This window comes from Trachemys scripta, chromosome 14, assembly GCF_013100865.1.
Source record: "Trachemys scripta elegans isolate TJP31775 chromosome 14, CAS_Tse_1.0, whole genome shotgun sequence".
Lineage (NCBI taxonomy): Eukaryota > Metazoa > Chordata > Testudines > Emydidae > Trachemys > Trachemys scripta.
This window is the reverse complement of record NC_048311.1, coordinates 38204243-38224039: the sequence shown is the minus strand read 5'-3', so window position 1 is coordinate 38224039 and position 19797 is coordinate 38204243. Positions and strand designations below refer to the sequence as shown.

Sequence of the window (19797 nt, the reverse complement as noted above, 5' to 3'; positions counted from 1 at the left end):
AATGTTGGGCATGATTAAGAAAGGGATAGATAATAAGATAGAAAATATCATATTGCCTCTATATAAATCCATGGTATGCCCCATCTTGAATACTCCGTGCACATGTGGTCGCCCCATCTCAAAAAAGATATGTTGGAATTGGAAAAGTTTCAGAAAAGGGCAACAAAAGTGATTAGGAGTATGGAACGGCTTCTTTATGAGGAGAGATTAATAAGACTGGAACTATTCAGCTTTGAAAAGAGACGACTAAGGGGGGATATGATAGAGGTCTGTAAAATCATGGAAAAAGTAAATAAGGAAGTGTTATTTACTCCTTCTCATAACACAAGAACTGGGGTCACCAAATGAAATTAATAGGCCGCAGGTTTAAAACAAACAAAAGGAAGTATTTTTTCACATAACGCACAGTCAACCTGTGGAACACTTTGCCAGAGGATGTTGTGAAGGCCAAGACTATAACAGGGTTCAAAAAAGAACTAGATAAATTCATGGAGAATAGGTCCATCAATAGCTATTAGCCAGGGCGGGTAGGGATTGTGCCCCTAGCCTCTGTTTGCCAGAAGCTGGGAATGGGCAATAGGGGATGGATCACTTAATGATTACGTGTTCTGTTAATTCCCTCTGGGGCACCTGGCATTGGCCACTGTTGGAAGACAGGATACTGGGATAGATGGACCTTTGGTCTGACCCATTATGGCTGTTCTTATGATTAGTTAGTTTTGTGATTTACTGGGTCCAGGTTTTAAAAAATGGACAATTTCAATTATGAAATAGAAAAAAAGTTCACTTTTGAAAATGAAAAAGTTTTGAAATTCTCCGGAAAATTTAGAAAATAAATTGCTTTCTTTTCAGACCTAACAGAAGGATTTTGAAAATGTTTTGACTTTTCCCCCTATGTTTTTAGCCCTGCTCTAGTTTCTATCCCTGTTATTTTTTTATCCTATATAATGTAACTGTAGATGTTTTCACTATCAATATTAATGTCTACTCACTTTTTAAATTCTTCTGTGCTCTTGGCCTCAATGATTTCCTGTGGCAATGAGTTCCACAGTTTAATTATGTGTTGTGCTAAAAAATTATTTTGTTTTTTATTTGCTGCCTACCAATTTCACTGGAAATCCCCTTGTTGTATTATGAGGATGGTTAAATAGGAGCCCCTCATCTACCTTCCCTGTACTACTTATAATTTCATATCCTTCTAATCATATTGCCTCTTACTCATGTTCTCCGTAACAGCTCTAGTCTTTCAGTCTGTCCTCATACTCTAGTTTTCCTGTAATCATTCTCCTCTTGCATCTCTGAACCTCTCTAATTTTGCTGTATCCTTTTGAGATAGAGTGACCAATATTGCACAGAGTATTCCAGATGAGGGCAAAATGTAGACTTACATAATAGCATAGTAACATTTCCTCTATTATTCTTCTCCCATTCATGATGCACCCTAACAATTTGTGTGCTTTTTGACCATTTGTGCCCATTAAGCAGACAACCTAGTGTGATGTATGAAGAGCTTAACTTATTCCCCCAGTGTGCATTACTTTGTGATTGTCAGCATTGACTTTCATCTTCCAACATATTACCCGTTCCCTTAGCTTCATTAGATCGCTTTGAAGTTACTCACAGTCCTGTCTGGTCTTGACTAACCTAAATAATGTTGTTTGCAGTGTTGTTGTAGCCGTATTGGTCCCAGGATATTAGAGAGACAAGGTGGGTGAGGTAACAGCTTTTAAAGGACCAACTTCTGTTGGCGAAAGAGACAAGCTTTCGAGCTACACGGGAGAGCTCTGCATAACTTGAACCTTGTCTCTCTCACCAACAGAAAAAGATACTACCTCACCCACCCGCCTTGTCTCTATAAATAACGTTGTCATCTGCAAATGTTGCTACTTTTCTGCTCACCCCCCTCTTCCAGGTCATTGATAAATATATTAAACAACCCCAAGCCTAGCACGTAACCTGAGGGCACCCCACTGTTAGCCTTTTGCCATGTTGAAAATTGACCCAGTCTCTGTACTTTGTTTTCTGTCTCTCGGCCAGTTCTAGTCCATGGCAATACTTTGTCTCTCGCTCCATCATTAGTTTAACTTCTTGTGTGGGACTCTGTGAAAGGCTTCTGAAAGTCCCACTGTGGTGATCCGGCTAAGCTAGGCTAAGCTAACTGAGGAGAGGCAGAGGCAAACCAAGACAAAAAGAAAAAAAACAAATGTTTAGAACTTTAAAAAGGAAAACCCCATCATTTTACCAGGAGCATAAATAATATCAAACATTACCAAAGACTGACTTCTTACGTAATACCAACTTATTAACCTTTGTGAGCTTGTACATTCTGTGTGTGCAGTTAGTACCAAATGCATTGTTATTAACAATAACAAATGAGATTACTTAACAATACACTGAGTCACTTTAGAGGAGAATCAACTTTTTCTCTCCTTGACTGTAAGTCCTGTTCTAGTCTTGCTGTCCTGTTCTTTGCTTCTCTTATGCTTGAGATGCCCCTTAGATTCGATGTTCCTGTGGCTGTACCTCTTTTCAATGAGTTTATCCACAAGTGGGGTTTCTTCACCTAATGGGCTTTCACTTGTCTGTCAATAGATGTTCAAACAGTCATTCCCTCTGTTCATTTACTCTAGGCCCTTTGTAAGTGGCTTCTTATTTACCATTTTCAGGATCTGTTTTCATCTAACACAGCTTTGTGATCAATTCCCTTTTTCACCAATTATATTTCCTTTCATTCCCCCATCCCCACCCCCGATACTCTCTCTCTGGTATGTCTGTAGATTTTATTTCCCTCTACTTCCCTTCTCTTATATACCCAGGTCTATTTTTTTTCTGCTTCTCCTGAACTGAAACCTTTCCTGTTTTCCTTAGTTCCTTCTTCTCACTTCCCATCCCCTTTCATTCTCCTGCTCTGCTGTGATTTTATCACCTCACTCACCTCCTACCCAGGCTCCGGTTCATCTACTAGCTCAGCATCTCGATTCTTCCCTTCTCTAACAGCTTTTTCCAACTGCCCGTTCAGGTGGATTGTGAGCCCCACCCCCCAGTTCAAGCTGCCCTCTCACTGGCCGTCTCTCTCCCCAGGACAGCATTGTGTGCTGCAGCATTGGAACAGCAGCAGGTACTAGTGCCAGAGTGAGGGTTACTACACCACGACACTGTCAGCTGGTTCTCCTTTATCCAGTGCAGCCAAATAATTCAAGCAAGGCGTGGTTTTCTTTTGCAGAAGCCATGCTAGGACATCCCTATCAAATCACAATTGTCTGTTTTATAATTCTATTTTTAATTTTGGTTTCAATCAACTTAATCAAACTGAGAGTCTCTTTTAAACATAGCTCCAACAGTTACTGCACCCAAAAAGAGTAGCTGATTTTACTGAGTTTGTATATTTTTGCTCACAGCTCAGCCACTCCACTCTACATGTCCTTCAGGATTATTAGATGGAACCATGTGGGCCAGGAGACTTACTGTTCTGTAATTTATCAGTGTTTTCAGCATCTCTGCTTTTGCCCTTCAGTCAGTGACAAAATTTCATCTTCATTACCTGAAAAGAGTAGGCATCTTCCATCAGCCTCTGTGGTGAAGACTGAGCAGAGAAATCATTTCATTTCTCTGAAATGTCCTTATCCTCCTTCACTGTTCCCTTTATGACCCCAGTGATCCAGAACACTCACCAGTTCTTCCAGAGGCGTCTTGCTTTGGAAATGTCTTTTATTTATTTCTGTACCTATGGCTGTTCGCTCTTCAAATTCCATGTCACCCTCCAAAAATCCACTTTATGTTTTATCTGAGTAGGGTTGGATTTCCATTTTCTCAATGATCCCTATCTGGATCTAATTACCTCTGGCACCTGCCAGTTAGCCAGAGTGGGGAGTTCTTCACTTTCTGCTTCTGCTTTTGCGCAGGGACAGGTACTGCATTCTTTCTGGAACTGAGTAGGTTGCATAAGCAGCTTCTGTTCTGAGTCAAAAGATTTTAATTTGTTTACTCTTTACTATGGGATCTTATTGAATAGCCTCCTACTTCTTTTATCATATGTTTACTCATTTTTCTTTGCTTTACTTTTAGAGAAACTGCAGGGTGAACTCAGTAAGTTGTCTTTTATTCCTAATATAAACCTTGCTACAAAATTGTCTCCAATTCAGAGTTTCAGGGGAGGTCTCATCTCTCTGTCTGTGTTTGATTTCAGAGTGGAGAAGAGCCCTACTAAATGCAGGTAAATAAATATGTATTTCCCTAATCGACAGTAGTGGGGTGGTCACCCCCGGGCCTGAAAGAGTTACAGCCAGCCTGGGAGAGGGCTGGGGCTGCGAGCCAAAGGCTAGGCTGGTGGAGAAGGCAGCCACAACTGGGGCCACGCCCCAATCAGGCCATAGCTGGCCCTATAAAAGGCTGTGAGCCAGGAGCTTAGGCACACACACACAGAGAGCTAGAGAGAGGGACCTGGCTGCCTGGGAAGCAGAGAAGGGTACCTGAGGTGGGGAAGGGCAGAGGGAACTGGGGAGCTCCAGCCTAGCAAACCCCAGGCTGCAGGCCGAGTTAAGGGCCCACAAAAGGGTGCTAGGGCTGCAGAGGGGCAGCCCAGGAATAGGCAGAGGCAGCTGGTCCAACCCCCCTTGCCAATGATGAGTGGTTTATAGACTGCAGTCTGCCCCACTAAGCGGGGGCTAGACGATGACTGGCAGTAGCCCCTGAGGCGAGGTGGGGATAGGGGGTTGGGGGTTCCCCTGGGAGGGGAGAACCAAAATTAGGGGGTACTGCGGTGAGCAGGACCCCTAGGCAAAGGGCACTGGGGTCCGGGAGAGAGATGGGGGCCAGTGGCAGGCAGGACATCACCTGGCAGAGGGTGCTCTGGTGCTGGAAAAGAGCTAATTCCCTAGACAACCAGCAGGAGGCGCCGTGCCAGTGAGTCAATCCGCGCCACAGTAGATAATATATATTTTTTTCTTATTCTAAACGTTGTTAGAGATTGTTTTCTATTCAGCAAGTTTGTGTTCAGGGCAGTTCTCATCTCTCTCTATTTGCTTGATTTCAGGTTGGGAGAAAGCCCGACAATATGCAGGTAACTGTGCTGTAAACTCCGCTGAAATGAGATCTGTCAAAACCCCACCAGCCCCTGAACGCTCTCTGCTCCTTTGCTTTGGAAAAGTGCTGAATAATGAGAGACCATTTCCCCTCGGCTTCACCTTCCCAGTATGGTATCTGGGTCCTGCCTGATAGACATTATCTCAGCTCACCTTAATAGGCGTTAAACTGCTCAAATCTCCCCTCCCAACAGCAGGGTTTTCATGCTCATACAGGTCTTTAACCTGCAATTTCCCTCTACAATACTCTGAAGGGCTAAGAGCTGTTCAGTGTCTCCATGGATGTGGGGTGAGGAAGGCCCTGTCCCCGGTGCAGAGGCAGATGTTTTTACAACCAGATTGTGAAACTCACTGACGCAAGTAAAACAAACTGTGCCCACACAGCCGCTTTCCTGTCTCACAGCTGTGCTGAGCTGTGTTTTACGTTCACACCCAGCCGGCTGCCTGACTTCTGTGTGCCCTGGTGCATGCTGGGAGAGACTGGGCAGCACCAGCAGAGGTTAGGAGCCCAAGGGACATGCGCACACATAGCAGCACCAGTAGCCCAGGGGTTAATGAACTCTGGGGTATCCTACCACACTGAGCTGGGAGGGAGGGGGGTGCTCTGGTCAGTTACATGGGAACTGTTCGGGGGTCGGGGCCACAGAGCATTGTAACAGCCTGCTGAGCCGGGTACTGTCAGCCAGTCACGTGCCAGCCCAGCCCCTGGTGGGGATGCCAAGCGGCCGTGGTCACTAATAGTTAGCTCCACTGTGGGCCAAATCCTGTACTTATAGCTCCCAGGGGCAGGCCCCATGCCCAGTAACAGCTGTAATATGTGCGGGGCCCTGCTTGGGGCACTGGGGGGGGGGTCACCAAGTGTGAGCATCTCTGTTAACGCACTGAATGGCTCAGGGGTCAGAATGGACCAGCTGGCTGAGGAGGGCAGTGAGGGGAGCTGGGGCCTTTCACTCCCCAGTGACTGATCTCAGCCCAGGCTCAGAATCCGGTTCCTAGCAGACAGGAACTCACCTTGTAACTCACATTAACGGCAGCCTCACCGGTCACCTTCACAGGGAAGCCAAGGCCTGAACGGGCCCCAAGACAATTCCTCCCCAGGGAGAAGTTCCAGCAGGTGTCAGGGCTGAGCCATGTTGGCAGGACAGTGGGGGGCTCACACGCTGCTGTGACATCTTCGTACCCTCGGTACACAGAGCTCCAGCAGCCGGGATGTAAACCCCACTTGTACCCCCAGCACTGAACTCACTGACGCTGCCCTATGACCCTCTCTCCTCCCCAGGAGGTAAAGGGGGCCCTGGGGCTGCTGTTCCCCATCCCAGGAAGTGGGTGAAGGGGACGTGGACACAGACAATGTCCCCGCGTGCGCTGTGAGGGGCAGACCTGGCTCCACCCAGACTTCAGAGCCTGAGCTCCAGCCTGAGCCTGAACGTCTACATGGCTATTTTTACTGCCACAGAGGGAGCCCCACAAGCCTGAATCTGTCAACCTGGCTCTGGGACTCGCTGCTGCAGGCTGCGTAGACAAACCCAAAGTGTCTCCAGAGTCTGGGTGTGAAAGTTCCCAAAGTGTCTGACCCAGGGCTGGTTAATGAGAGCCGGGGGGTGGCTGGTGCAGTCGTTAGATAGACACTTGAGCCCCTGGGGCTCTGAGATGGTCTCTGTGACCATTATCCGCTCTGGAAGACGCCCAAGTGCAGCAACAAAGGGTCTGTGCTGCTCGCAGAGCCCACAGGACAAATCACTCTGGGCAGAGAGTTCAGGCTGGAGCCAGGTCTCCATTTTCACCCTAATTTTTGGGGGGTAACACCAGGAGTCCAGGGGGAATTTTTCTACCAAGGGCAAATTTAATGGCAGTTTTGGAGTGTTTCATAGCTGATGTCCTGAGCCTGGTCTGCCCATACCTGTGCGTTTCTGGGGATGTTGACAGTCATTCACTGCGAGTCACTTGGATTTGGGCTCCTAAGGATACGTCTACACTACCTGCCGGATTGGCGGGTAGTGATCAATCTATCAGGGATCAATTTTATCGCGTCTAGTGTAGATGCGATAAAATCGATTCCCGATAACTCTGCCGTCAACTCCGGAACTCCACCACAGCGAGAGGCAGAAGCGGAGTCGATGGGGGGGCGGCAGCGGTTGACTCACCGCCATCCTCACAGCCAAGTAAATCGATCTAAGATACGGCAACTTCAGCTACGCTATTCGCATCGTTGAAGTTGTGTATCTTAGGTCGACTCTCCCTCCCTCCCTCCCCAACCAGTATAGACCTAGCCTAAGTTGCTCTGACAGGTTTGAAGTGGAGCTGGGTGAAATGTTTTGGTTTGATTGAATCCATGTTGAGTTTGCTGAATAGTTTAAATGAACAGAAAAAGGTGCCGTTGCTTCCCTTCTAGCCTTTAGCCCAGTGGCTGGGCCCTCAGCTGGGAGCCCCAGGTTCAATCCCCCCATGTGATGTGGGGCAGGAATTGGAATGTGGGTCTCTTTCCCCCACCCCCCTCAGGTGAGGGCTGGAACCGCTGGGCTCTGGGTGTCTGATGTGGGGCTCCCTCAATCTCTCCTGCTGAAGTCGTCCCCCGGTGTCTAAACACTGCCATGGGCACTGGGCCAGAGCATGGGAGTGAGAATGACTCTGCAGCCCAGTGGGTCGGGCCCCCACCTGGGAGCCTGGAGTCCAGCTCCCCTGCTCCAGTGACCCTGTAATTATTGATCCATAACCACAGTGATGGGAGGGATTACGGCCCCTGGCACAGCAGTGTCTCAGGTCGTGTCTGCCGGGGTTTTCATTCACCGATGAAAAAAAGAACAGGAGTACTTGTGGCACCTTAGAGACTAACAAATTTATTAGAGCATAAGCTTTCGTGGGCTACAACCCACTTCGAAGCTGCCCTGGTGCAAGCCCCTAGTGCCGACGTGCTGCGTGGCACCCGGTGCAGCTTATCTCTGATGGAGGGGGCAGTAAGTTGGGAAATGCCCCCTCTCCTCCTCACTGTCCCAGCTTCATGAGCAACAGCCAAATAAGTTCGTATTTACCCCACCCCAGAATCCCCCACTGCACTGCCCCCTCCTAGTGAGCCCAGCCCAGACACACTGCCTGTGTCCTTGGGGAGGGGTTGGGCCAGGTGAGGGGAAGGGCTGTCTGTGGTTTGTCTCGCTGGAAGATGGAAGAGTTCTAGCTGCACCCCCTTGGGCAGGGCTGCCCGGCCAGTATGTGTGGGGACGTCACAGCCTTGATCTTAGTGACAAACCAACCACACATGGCCAGAAAGCAACAGATATTCCCTGGGGCCTGCCTCTCCCTCACCCCTCTCTGGCTCCCGCCCCTCCCGTACCCTTCCCTCATCCATGTGCCCACTTGGTCCCTGCCTCTATCCTCACTTCTCCCCCTCCCCTTCTCACCCCCTTTCTGCTCCCCTGGGCCCCTCTGTCCCTGCTATGCCTCCCTGGCTCGTGCCCCTGCCCTCCACCCACCTCTGCCCCACTGTATCCCACCCCTTTGCCTCCTGCCTTCCTGGAACCTGCCCCTCTTCCCCAAACACCCTCTGTACCCTGGAACTCACCCATCACTTCACCCCCCTTCTATCACCAGGCATCCACCTCTCTCCTTTCCCCCTCTGCTACCCATCTTCTCCCCTGGTGCCTGATACTGCCCTTGCCCCCTCTACCCCCTGATAGAATCATAGAAATGTAGAACTGGAAGGGACCTTGAAAGGTCATCAAGTCCAGTCCCCTGCCTTCACAGCAGGACCCCTCCCCTGATGCCCACTCCACCCGTCACCCTCCTCTGCTGTCCTGATTCCTGCCCTTCTCACTCCCCTCAGCCCACCTGGCACCTGTCCCTCTCCCCAACCTCTCTGACCCCTGGCACCTAGAATCCTAGAATAGAATAATAGAATATCAGGGTTGGAAGGGACCTCAGGAGGTCATGTAGTCCAACCCCCTGCTCAGAGCAGGACCAATCCCCAACTAAATCATCCCAACCAGGGCTTTGTCAAGCCTGACCTGCCCCTGGCCTCGCTCCCCTGTGCCCACCCCTCCTCTAGCCCCTCTGACCTTCTGGTTCCTGCCCCTCCTCGATCCCCTCTCCTAACACCTCCCTCTTCCCACCTGCCCTGCCTCTCTACTCGCCCTGCTCTGCCCCCTGGTGCCCACCCCTCCCATTGCCCCCTACTCTGCCCCCTGGTGCCTGTCCTTACCTCCTTTGCCCTCCCTGTGCCTGCCCTTCTGCTCAGCCCCCTCAATCCCCCAGCACCTGCCCTTCCCCCTATACCTTCCTGGTGCTGACCCCTTCCCTCACTCCCCCTGCCCCCTGGCACCTGCCCCTCTGGTCGCCCCCCCTCCTCCGTGGTGCCTACCCCCTCTGCCCCACTGACCCTGTTCTCTTCATGCCCCTCTTCCCCATCACCGATGACTTGCCCCACCCCCTGCCTTTATTGTGCCCACCCCTCCTTTCACCCCTTCTCTCCTGGCACCCCCCCCCCACTTCTTTCCTTTTGTTTGCCCCTTCCTTTTCCCCTTTCTGTCCCCCGGCATCTGCCCCTCTCCCTGCCCCTCTGGCGCCCACCTCTTCCTCCTCTATCCCCAATACCTGCCCCTCATCTTTCTCCTTGTTGGTGCTGGTGGCTGCCCCATTCCATGCCGCACCACTGTCCCCGTGGCACCTGCCGCTCCCCTGTCCCATTGCTGCCTGCCCATCTGCTCACCCTCCTCTGCCCCCTGCATTCACACCTCCCCTCACACTCCTCTAGCCCTCTGGCACCCACCCCTTCTCTTGCCCTCCCACCCACTGATGACCACACCTTCCCTCACCACCCCCCATTTGCCCCTGGTGCCTTCTCCATCACTGTCCCCCCGGCATTTGTCTCTCCCACACTCTGCCCTCGGTTTCTGCCCCTTCCTTCTACCGCCCTGGCCCCCATCTCTCCCCTCAGCACAAGGTCCTTCCTTCACACCCACCCCCCGGTGCCTGCACCTTCCCTTGCACACACACCCCGCCACCTTCCCCTTAGTTCTTCCCCCTCCCTCTCTGCCTCCCTGACACCTGCACCTCTCACCCCCCCAATCCCCTCGTGCCAGCCCCTCTATTCACTCCTCTTCTGCCCCCGAGACCCATCTCTACCATTGCCCCCATCTGCCTCCATGGTGCCTGCCCCTTCCCTTGCCCCCTCTGACTGCCTGGAGCAAACCCCTTCCCTTGCCCCTCTTTGGGCCCCTTGGTGTCTTCCCCTCTCTTCACCCTCTGCTACCTCTGGGTCCCGCCCCTCCCCTTACCCTCCCTCTGCCCCCCTGGTGCCCACATCTCCACACCCCTCTTCCCGTATGGCCTGCCCTTCTCCACACCCCACTTTCTGCCCCCCGGTGCTTGTCCCTCTCCTCTCTCCCCTCCTTGCATCTACTCCTCTGCTCATCCCCACCATCCCTCCTGGTGACTACCCCTACCCTCCTCCCACCTCTGTCTTCCTGGCACCCACCCCTCATGCCCCTCTCCCCCTTTATAACTGCCCTTTCTCTCGCTCCACTGTTGCCCCTCCCGGGGTCTGCCCCACCTCTTGTCATCCCATGTCCTTCTGGGACCTGTCCTACTCCTCACCCCTCTTTGTCCCCTTGTCACCTGCGCCTTCTCCCACCCCCTCCTTTTCCTCTGGTGCCAGCCCCTCCTTCTACTCCCCCTCTGCTTCCCTAGAGCCTGCCCCTCTGTTCACCCCTTGTGTCCCCTGGTGCAAGCCCCTTCCCTTCCCCCCCATCCCCCAGTGCCGCCCGCCCCTTCTCTAGCCTACCCTTTGGACCCATGGTGCCCACCCCTCCCCTCATCTCTCTCTTTTCCTTGGCACCAGCCCTGCCCCTCACTCATACTCTACGACCCTGATGCATGCCCCTCCTCTTCCTCCTTAGTCCCCCACAGTGCCCGCCCCTCTGATCACCCCATTCTGCCCCCAGCACATGCTCCTTTGCTCACCTCCACAACACAGCCCCCTGATACCTGCCCCTCCTCTTGCCTTCCTCCACCCACTGATGACTGCCCCTGCCCTAGCCAACCCTTCTGCCCCCAGGCTCTTGCATCATTCCATCCCCCTGGTGCCTGCCCATTCCCTCCCCCCGCCCATGGTCCTGGCACCTGCCCCATTCCTCATCCCCACCACCCCATGGCACCAGTCCCTCCCCTTGATTCCCTCCGCCCCATTGGAGCCCGCACCATTCCCTCTCATCCCTCTGCCCCCTGGTGCCTGCCCCTTCCCTTGCTTCCCTGTGCCCCTGGGGTCTGCCCCTTCTTCTGCCCTGGTGCCCACTCCTCCCCTCAGCCCCTGCAGGCTCCAGGAACCTGCCCTTCCCTTCACACCCCTCTGTCCTCCTGGTGCCTGCTCCTCTTCCCCCCCATTGCCCTTGTGCCTTCCCTCCCCGCTACTCCTGTCACCTGCCCCTCCCCTTTCCTCTCCCAGCATCAGCCTGTCCCCTCCCCTCCCCCGCCCCACTGACACCTTCCCACCCCACCCCCACTACTCCTGCCCTTTCCCTTCATTGTCTCCTCACAGTTAGACGGGCCCTGACTCCCCTCAGGCAACAACCCCGCTCCTCCCCAGCCCCAGTGATTAATGGGGATGCAGGTTAATTTCCCTTTGATCTCAGTGACCAGCCCCTGCCCGCGGCCCTGACTCTGTGACTCTCTCCCCAGTGGACGTGACTCTGGATCCAGACACGGCTCATCCCAAACTCGTCCTGTCTGAGGATCAGAAACGTGTGAGACACGGAGACAAACGCCAGGATCTGCCCAACAACCCTGAGAGATTTGATCGTTGTTACCGTGTCCTGGGCGCTGAGGGGTTCGCGGGCGGGAGGCGTTACTGGGAGGTGGAGGTGGGAGACAAGACAGGCTGGGCTCTGGGGGTTTGTAGGGAATCTGTGAGCAGGAAGGGGAAGGTCATACCCACACCTGAGGATGGATACTGGGTCGTGCAACTGTGGGATGGGGGATACAAGGCCCTCACCTCCCCCCCGACCCCCCTCCCTGTGAGCGTCAGGCCCAGCCGGGTGGGGATTTTCCTGGACTATGAGGCGGGCGAGGTCTCGTTTTACAATGTGACTGACAGGTCCCATCTCTTCATTTTCACTGGCACCTTCTCCGGGACGCTCCGCCCTTATTTCAATCCCTCTCACAACGCTGGGGGTGCAAACGCGGCTCCCCTGATAATCTGCCCGGTCCCAGCTCAGGCCGGAGGGAATCTCTGTCCCTGACAGTGACCCCGCGGCACAGACTGTCCCCTCCCAGCCCTGCTGCTCTTCCCGCCCCAGTGGTGGGCGCCAGTTACTGCAGCAACTGGACTTTCTGTGCTGACTGGACGCTGCCAGTTTCCCTTTTCAACTGGCAACCCCTAGCCCTCACCTTTCCCAGGGTGGATGGGGGTCATTCACTCCTGTCAGAATTTTCTACCCTGGAGAAATCTCAATGTAAAATATGAAAGAAAAAAGATTATTCTAATTCAGAAAATATTATTATAACAAAGTGTAAATACAAAAATATTTTAATTTACATTTCCACAGTATTTCAAAAACAAGCATCTAAACATAATTTTAGAAATGGAATTATTTACATTTATTTTTTGATTCTTCCCCCTTCTCCAAATAACATCATTTGTATTTCAACTGTGGAATTTCAAGAAATCCAAAATATTTATATTAACAAAATAAACTATTAAATTGTCAGACTGGGTTGTTCAGTTACAATGTACATGTGTCATAAACATCACAACTACACACATGTGCATCTTCTCTCTCTCTTCCCCCCACCCCTTTATTGCCTCTGGCAGGCAGGGCACATACACCCACCTCCTGCTCTACATCTTTGACAATTAATAGGTTAAAAATGATATAATTAATCAAGCAATATATTTAAGTGAACTCCCACAAGACTACATAAAAATCTTTGAACTTCTGTCAGCATTAGTTCAAGGGATTTTTAACTTTCTAACTACATATAATCGGTAATCAAGATATGACCTTTCCTTTCTTTCTCTTACATCAATTAAAAAAACACCCTCCCCGACCTCACATGCTATCTTCCTATTGATAGAAATCTCTTCTACAATCTCCATTTTTTGGTTTATTTTTCTTTAGAAATATTATTTGGATGCAATGGACTGTCAGTGTCAACTGTTGATTTCAATGTACTGCCGGGCTCTTCATGTTCTTGGTTATAAGGACACAACAAATGTAGTTTGATAAAGAAATAGAGAAGGGGTTGTATTCCTTTACTGAATCATCACAAATTAACTTAATTGTATTAAAGACACTGGCACTTAATGACACATAACATGGAATTTGGTAAAGCTTTATTGGGAAACCTTTCTTCTCGGCCATAAGTCAGTCAAAAGGGTGATATTTTTGTTGTCATGTGAGGTTTACAGTACAAAGAAAAGAAAGTTGCTCCAGGAAATTCATCACAATTCCTCTGGGTTCTGTCCACCACCTTCTGGAATTCTCTGTAAAATAGTGACCGATTGGTCTAATTCCTTGAAGTTAGAAACTGAACCTAATGTCTTGAAGAGCGAGCTGAGCAGAGTCTGAGGGAGGCACATCACATGGCATTGCTAGATCTACTTTTTGTTTTAAACGTGATGTGTTATGAACATTTTCAATGTAATAATTCAGTTTTGAAGATTTATTCACAATATGCCGTTCATGGCACTGTGCCCTAAACTTACCTTGATTATTTGAAAATAAATACCCTAAAATTATCTTGTGATGGATTCATTTGTGTTTTTATCCCATATGCTGGTGTCTAGGTGGCATGGGCTGCTGAAGTTATGTGTTTGTCCTAGTTTTTAACACAGGGAAATTTTAATCTAAAAATAGATCATTTTCCTCTAAAATTCCCTTCAGAAATCTCTGCATTCCTTTCCCTATTTCTCACTGACATATGTGTAATTACTGTGGTTTCTTATCCAATCTTATTGTGTTATTACATGGGAAAATATGTTAGCAAATAAGTTAATATACAACATGGTTTTTACTATGTGACAAGTCATAAAAATGTGTTGTCACTCACAATTGACAGCATGAAGTGTCAGGAAGAGATTGCAGGCAATGTTCATTTTTAAATTTCTAACTATGAATGGGCTTCCCCATCAATTCCTGCAACCCCTGGCTGGCCGACCTCTGTGTGAACCTCCACCATGTGTCTTTGTTACTTTTTATGGTGCATCACAACATAGCAGCAGTTACAAGGAGCCCCCTTCCTGCTCCCTGGTTCAGACTTTTATACTGCTGCTTTCTTCTCAGCACTGAGCTAGTGACCTCACCAGGGCTCCCCACAGGGAGCTGGGAGCCTCCAGGCAGCAGTCCGGCTGGCAGCATGGAGCAGGGCAGGCTCAGCCCAGCTCAGAGCAGGAAGCCTGGGCAGCAGCTAGGCTGGGAGCAGGGTGAGCTGTGGGGCATCCAATCTCCAGGCACGGAGGGTACAGCCAGGCTAGGACAGGAGAGCCTCAAGGCAGCTGGGCCCTAGCTGGAGCCCCCTACCTGCCCCCGGAACAGCCTGGCTTTTTAGTCAGCGGAGCCATGAAGCTGCCAAGAATGACAGCCAACAGCTGATGTAAGTGAGACAGTGTCTACACACACACTGCATCGCCCTAACTACACCCACACAAGCCCTGCGCCTCTCGTGGAGGTGGAGTTGTTATATCCATGTAGTAGGGCACTTACATCAGTGGGAGCAAGGCTGTAGTGTTACAGTGACATAATTAGGTGGATGTAAACTGCCTTACATCAATCTAACTCTGCAGTGTAGGACCAAGCCCCGATCCCAGCCACAGAGATAACTATTCCCTGCCCTGTACTCCTGGGCCGCCTCCTCCATGAGAACCACCCTGTGAGCGCGGTAAGCCCAATATTGGACCCAGTCACATATTCACTGGGACTGTCCAGCATTCCAGGGAACCAAAGCTTCCAGCTCTTGCCAGGAATGTTCTAGGGAAAATCAGAAAGTCCCAGTTGTTGAGCTGAGGTTCAGGAGCTCCCTCCTCTGGTCCAGATCACAGGAGGCCGGACACCTGCCATTTCCAATGCAGCAGCAAAGTGGCGTGAATCCCTGTGCAGGAGGCGTGCGTTGGGAAAGTCAGCCTGTGACCGATCTCTGGGTGGAATGTCAGAGGAGGATTTCTGGGTGTGGTTTCCAGTGTTGTGTTTGGTTTGGTTTGTTTAATCCCTCCTCTAGGTAAGCAGGGAGGGATGTAAGGCCAGATTTTTAGAGGTATTTAGGAACCTAAAGATGCAGCTAGGCACTTATGGGATTTTCAAAAGTGCTTACTCTGTTTAGGCACCTAACTCCCATTGGGTTCAATAGCCCTTAGGTACCTAACTCCTATTGATTTCCCTTGGGCGCATTACTTGCTTAGATGCTTTTGAGAACCCGCTAGGCATCTGTCTCCCTCTGTAGGCACTGCCGTACCTGCATAACTCTGGCCCATAGTGAAATTCCATGGGCCGTACTGGTCGGGACATCTGCCCTTTTAGACCTGGACCCGTCTGTGCTTCCTGTGCTCAGCTCTGTGAGTGCACAGGCACTTCCCTCTGGGCAGCCAGGGACCTCGACCTCTGTGAGCACTCTCGCTCAGTAAGCATGTCCCGTTGTCAGCTACCCCAGGACCTGCTGCGCCCATTCTCTGCTGGCACCACAGGAGGAGCCCTAGGAAAAGCCAGACTGGGAGGAAAGCTGGGGCTGGAGTTCCCGTTGTGTTATTGTGAGTTATCCTGTGAATAAAGCAGAGTCCCAGGGCAGGGCAGGGGTGAGTTTGACCCCACACAGCATGTGCAGACTCTGGAACGGGGTGGGAATGCCGCTCGTTTACAGCATCATGTCAGCCGGAGTTCATAGCTCCTTGGTCAGTTTCTAACCACCTGTCCAGTGACAGAAGGAGATCGTCCATCAGTGCCCCTCGAGCAGTTGCAGTTCAATGGCCTGGCCTCAATCCAGAGTGAGCCGTGTCTGGAGTGTGAGCTCCAGCTAGATGAGCTGGTGGGGGGCCGTTTGCTAGCTCCCCTCTCAGCTCGCTCAGGAATAGATCTGATGCTGGTAATAGTGGTGAAAACTGAAGCATCCAGGCTGGGTTTGCTCAGTGTTGGTTGGACTATTGCATGTTTGAAAGAGAGAGGGAAGATTCCTTCTCTGACTGGGGCATTGGCTGTTTAGGTGAGGGGTGGCTCCCCCCACTCCTGTCTGCAGCAGGGCAGGGACACAGAAGATAAAACTTTGGGCAACCTGTGAATTGTGGCAGACACGTTGAATTCCATGGCATCACGAGTCCACTGAGGTGTGAGGACTGGAGAATTTCTCATCTCTTAGTGCTATTGTTTCAGGCTGTCTGCAGACTAAGGCAGGTGTCACTGCATCACTTACACTCAGTAAGTTTGGAATATGAAACTGTTTGGTGGGTTACCAAAGAATTGTGGTTGATATAGGACACGTTGATATAGTGGATGGGGAGTGACCTTTGGAATGGCTTCCCTGAGCTTTGGAAACAGGACACACCTGTGTGTAATGTTTTTTTGTATGTGGGTCTGTTTGCTCTCTGTGTACTTGAGGTCTATGGGGGTGTCCATGTATAGAGAAAGTTTTTAAAAACAAAATTTCTGTGTTGTTAATCGATTGACTGCTCCAGATGCGACAATCATACAATATATTTACTAGTGAAGCATTTTGGAGCTGTGGAGTCTTAGCAGAAACGTTTATTTTTATGAACTTCTCCTCACCTCTGTACAATTCTTCGCAAACCACTCAGACGGGTTCCCTGGGCTGAGTCAGAGATCGACAATGGCTTGTTGTTTACAGTCAGGTTGCTTTAAGCAGGTATCTGAAGAGACATGCAGCTTCCTGATTCATGGCCTGCAGTGTAAATGCCTCAGACTGACCCGAAACAGTCAGAGGAGTCACCTCTTTGCTTTGGGTTTTCTGGTAGTTGGAAAAGAGGTTTTATTTCCTTATCCTGTATTGGGACTGGCCGGCAGGAACCTGCCGTACCTAATCCGGGGGCTGCATTCTACGCTAACAGCATAGGCACTGACTCAGAGGGTGCTCTGGGGCCCATGCACCCATGGAAAAAAATAGGGAATGCTCAACACCCACAGGTGTTTGGTGCTGGCCACTAATCAGCTGTTCTGCAGGGTCCTGGGGCTGGCCACCAATCAGCTGTTCCGCAAGCCCTGGGGCTGGCCATGGATCAGCTGTTTGGCTGGCCCTGGGGCTGGCCGCTGATCAGCAAGCGGCTGGTGGGAAGCTCTTGGGGACAGGGCAGAGAGGAGCGAGAGGCTGGTGGGTGGGCGGGGAGGGGGTGCAAAGGAGCAAGTTGCAGGTACGGGAGGGGGCAGAATAGGGGCATGAAGAGGCAAAATGAGGGTGGGACCTGGGGGAAGATGCCCTGCGGGGACAGGGCCTTGGGGTGGAGCAGGGTCGGAGCATCCACTGGGAAAAAGAAAAGTTAGCGCCTGTCTTCATGGCAGAGTTAACTCCGGTTCTAAATCAGGCATTGCCCTAACCCCCCTTCTGTCCACACCCAAACCCTCTCATCCCAGTCTGATGGTGCTTTCAACCCAGGTGACTTAAGTGACCAATCACATCACACATAATGAATATACAAGGTGATTTGCTCCATGCCTGCTCACATCACATGGTTTCTGACAGGTCTCGCTGCCTCTTTGTCTGAGCAGCAGTTGAAATTTGGGGCCTGGCTGGGGGAGCAGGGATCTGTTTGGATGAGCAATTGCAGACATGAAGTCAGAGTTATCTTCGGTGTCATCTGGCTATTTACAGAAGCACACGGTAAGTCCTGTTCCCCTGAACAGCAGTGGGGATGTACGGTGCACAGGCACCTACAGAAATCCCAAGCCCGACACTCCAGCGCTGTGCCCGAGAAGCAGCTCTCTCTGCTTTTGCTTCCTTCCAGCATCACCCTGCCACTGGGAGGGCTCAGTCACATTGCACAGAACCAACCCCCAGCCCCTGCCCTTGGAATCTAGGGGCTTATCTCTATAGGGGGGTTAGTCCAGACTAACTCAAGTTAATGCAGATTGAAAATACCTATGTGCACATGACACAAACCCATAAAGCGCAGTAACTCCCCACTTGTTGTGAATTCTGGATTCCACTTTAAAAGTGCACTAAATTCAAAGTGAATTAAGGTAGCTTGGGGACTATTGCTCATGTGGATGCAATGATACCATCATGAGGACAGTGGAGCCCCGAAAGAACTCTTTGCAACTGCCACTATGCCACTCAAGAGCCACACCCAACTTCGGTAAGGGGTGTTTTACTAGCCTGTTGTGATCATGTGTAAGTGCTTGAGATTAAGTAAAGTTTAGCTTTAAGTGAAAGCACTCTTGTGTTGTCCCGTTTGTGCCAGCCATCTACTGGGGTCTGACGACTGGATTTATTTCCTGACACCACTTTGCACAGAATAAAGTTACCAAGAGCTTTGGATTGAAAGAACCCTGGGCAACAGATTTCGGGAGCCCCAGAGAGGATGGTAGAGAGGAAGGAGACTGATGGTATAAACTGTAGTTTGTCCATTGCAATAGACGGCAGGGTGGGGTTGCTCCCCACAAGTACCCGTGTCGCAGTTCGCGAGTTAATCTACAGATAAATTCCATTACTGGGACTCAGGACTCAGACTGATTGCCTGCTTGAGTGAAGAATTATGTTGAGGGGCAAGGAAACACCTGGAAAGAGAGAACAGATGCAAATGATGTTGAGGAACAGCTTGACAGATTTTGTACAGGAATATGGGGGTAATGAACCCTGGAAGCCTGGCACCTTCACTGGCCCCGGAGCCTTCCTGCAGCTCCACAAGCAGTGGGATGTCTGGGTTGGTGCAGGGAAGTGGGGAGGTCCAAACGTTAGGGCAAAGAAGAGGGCTGCCTTGCAGGGGTTGTGGATGGTCATGAAAACACTGGATCAAGAGAACGATTGGCTGGAAGACAGAGTGCAGGAATTGGAAAGAATCAGAGCTGAAAAGGAAAGTGAAGTGATTAATCTAAAGGCAGAATCTGATGCTCTCAGAGCTACGTCTCTGACACAAGCAGCACAGATCTAGGAATGCAGAAGCAAGTGTGTGGCAGTGAGAGGGTCAGTGGCAGGTTGGTGAAGGAAGTGTCTGGTGAAGGAAGGATTCCCCCGGACATGTCTGGCTTTTTGGGCTAAAAATAGCGTCCAGGGGGAATCTGTAAATGTCCGGACTTTCCCCCCCACCACCATGCAGAGCGAGCCGGCCAGATGGTGCCACTTACATGGGGCTCCGACAGCCAGAGAGACCCCTCCTCCACTTCTCCCTGCTCCTCTCTGCAGCAGAGATCACTCCCTGCATTCACAGATCGTCTCCGGCAGTTTGGAGCTCCTCCCCCGCCTGCCGGGACGAACAGCTCACAGAGACATTAGGCGAAGAAAGGCCAACAACAAGGGGGCCAAGGGGTCGGAGAAGGGGCAGGGAGGTTCTGAAGGGGGCAGTCAAGAGACGGGGGGGGGTCGGGAGTTCGGAGGGGGGCTTTCTGGGAGGTGTGTGGATAAGGTTTTGGGCAGTCAGGATACAGGTAGGGTCCTGGGGGGCATTTGGGGGGGGTCTTAGGAGGAGGCAGTTAGGGGAAAAGGAACAGGGAGGCTTAGGTAGGGGGTGGGATCCTAGGGGGCAGTTAGGAGCAAGGGTCCCAGGAGGGGGCAGTCAGGGGACAAGGAGCGGGGGGGG

The 19797-nt window shown here is 51.1% G+C and overlaps 1 protein-coding gene across 1 annotated transcript in view; it reads left to right on the top strand.

Annotated features, from left to right (window-relative positions):
• The window catches only part of LOC117886939 (butyrophilin subfamily 1 member A1-like), a 38348-nt gene extending 24555 nt beyond the window's left edge, over positions 1–13793 (top strand). Inside the window, exons 6-9 of the mRNA XM_034789107.1 lie at positions 4066–4086; positions 4187–4213; positions 5033–5059; positions 11748–13793. Coding sequence (XP_034644998.1) covers positions 4066–4086; positions 4187–4213; positions 5033–5059; positions 11748–12307 — 635 coding nt within the window. The 3' untranslated portion in view covers positions 12308–13793. The remainder of the gene's footprint in view (positions 1–4065; positions 4087–4186; positions 4214–5032; positions 5060–11747) is intronic.
• The last annotated feature ends 6004 nt before the right edge of the window (positions 13794–19797 follow it).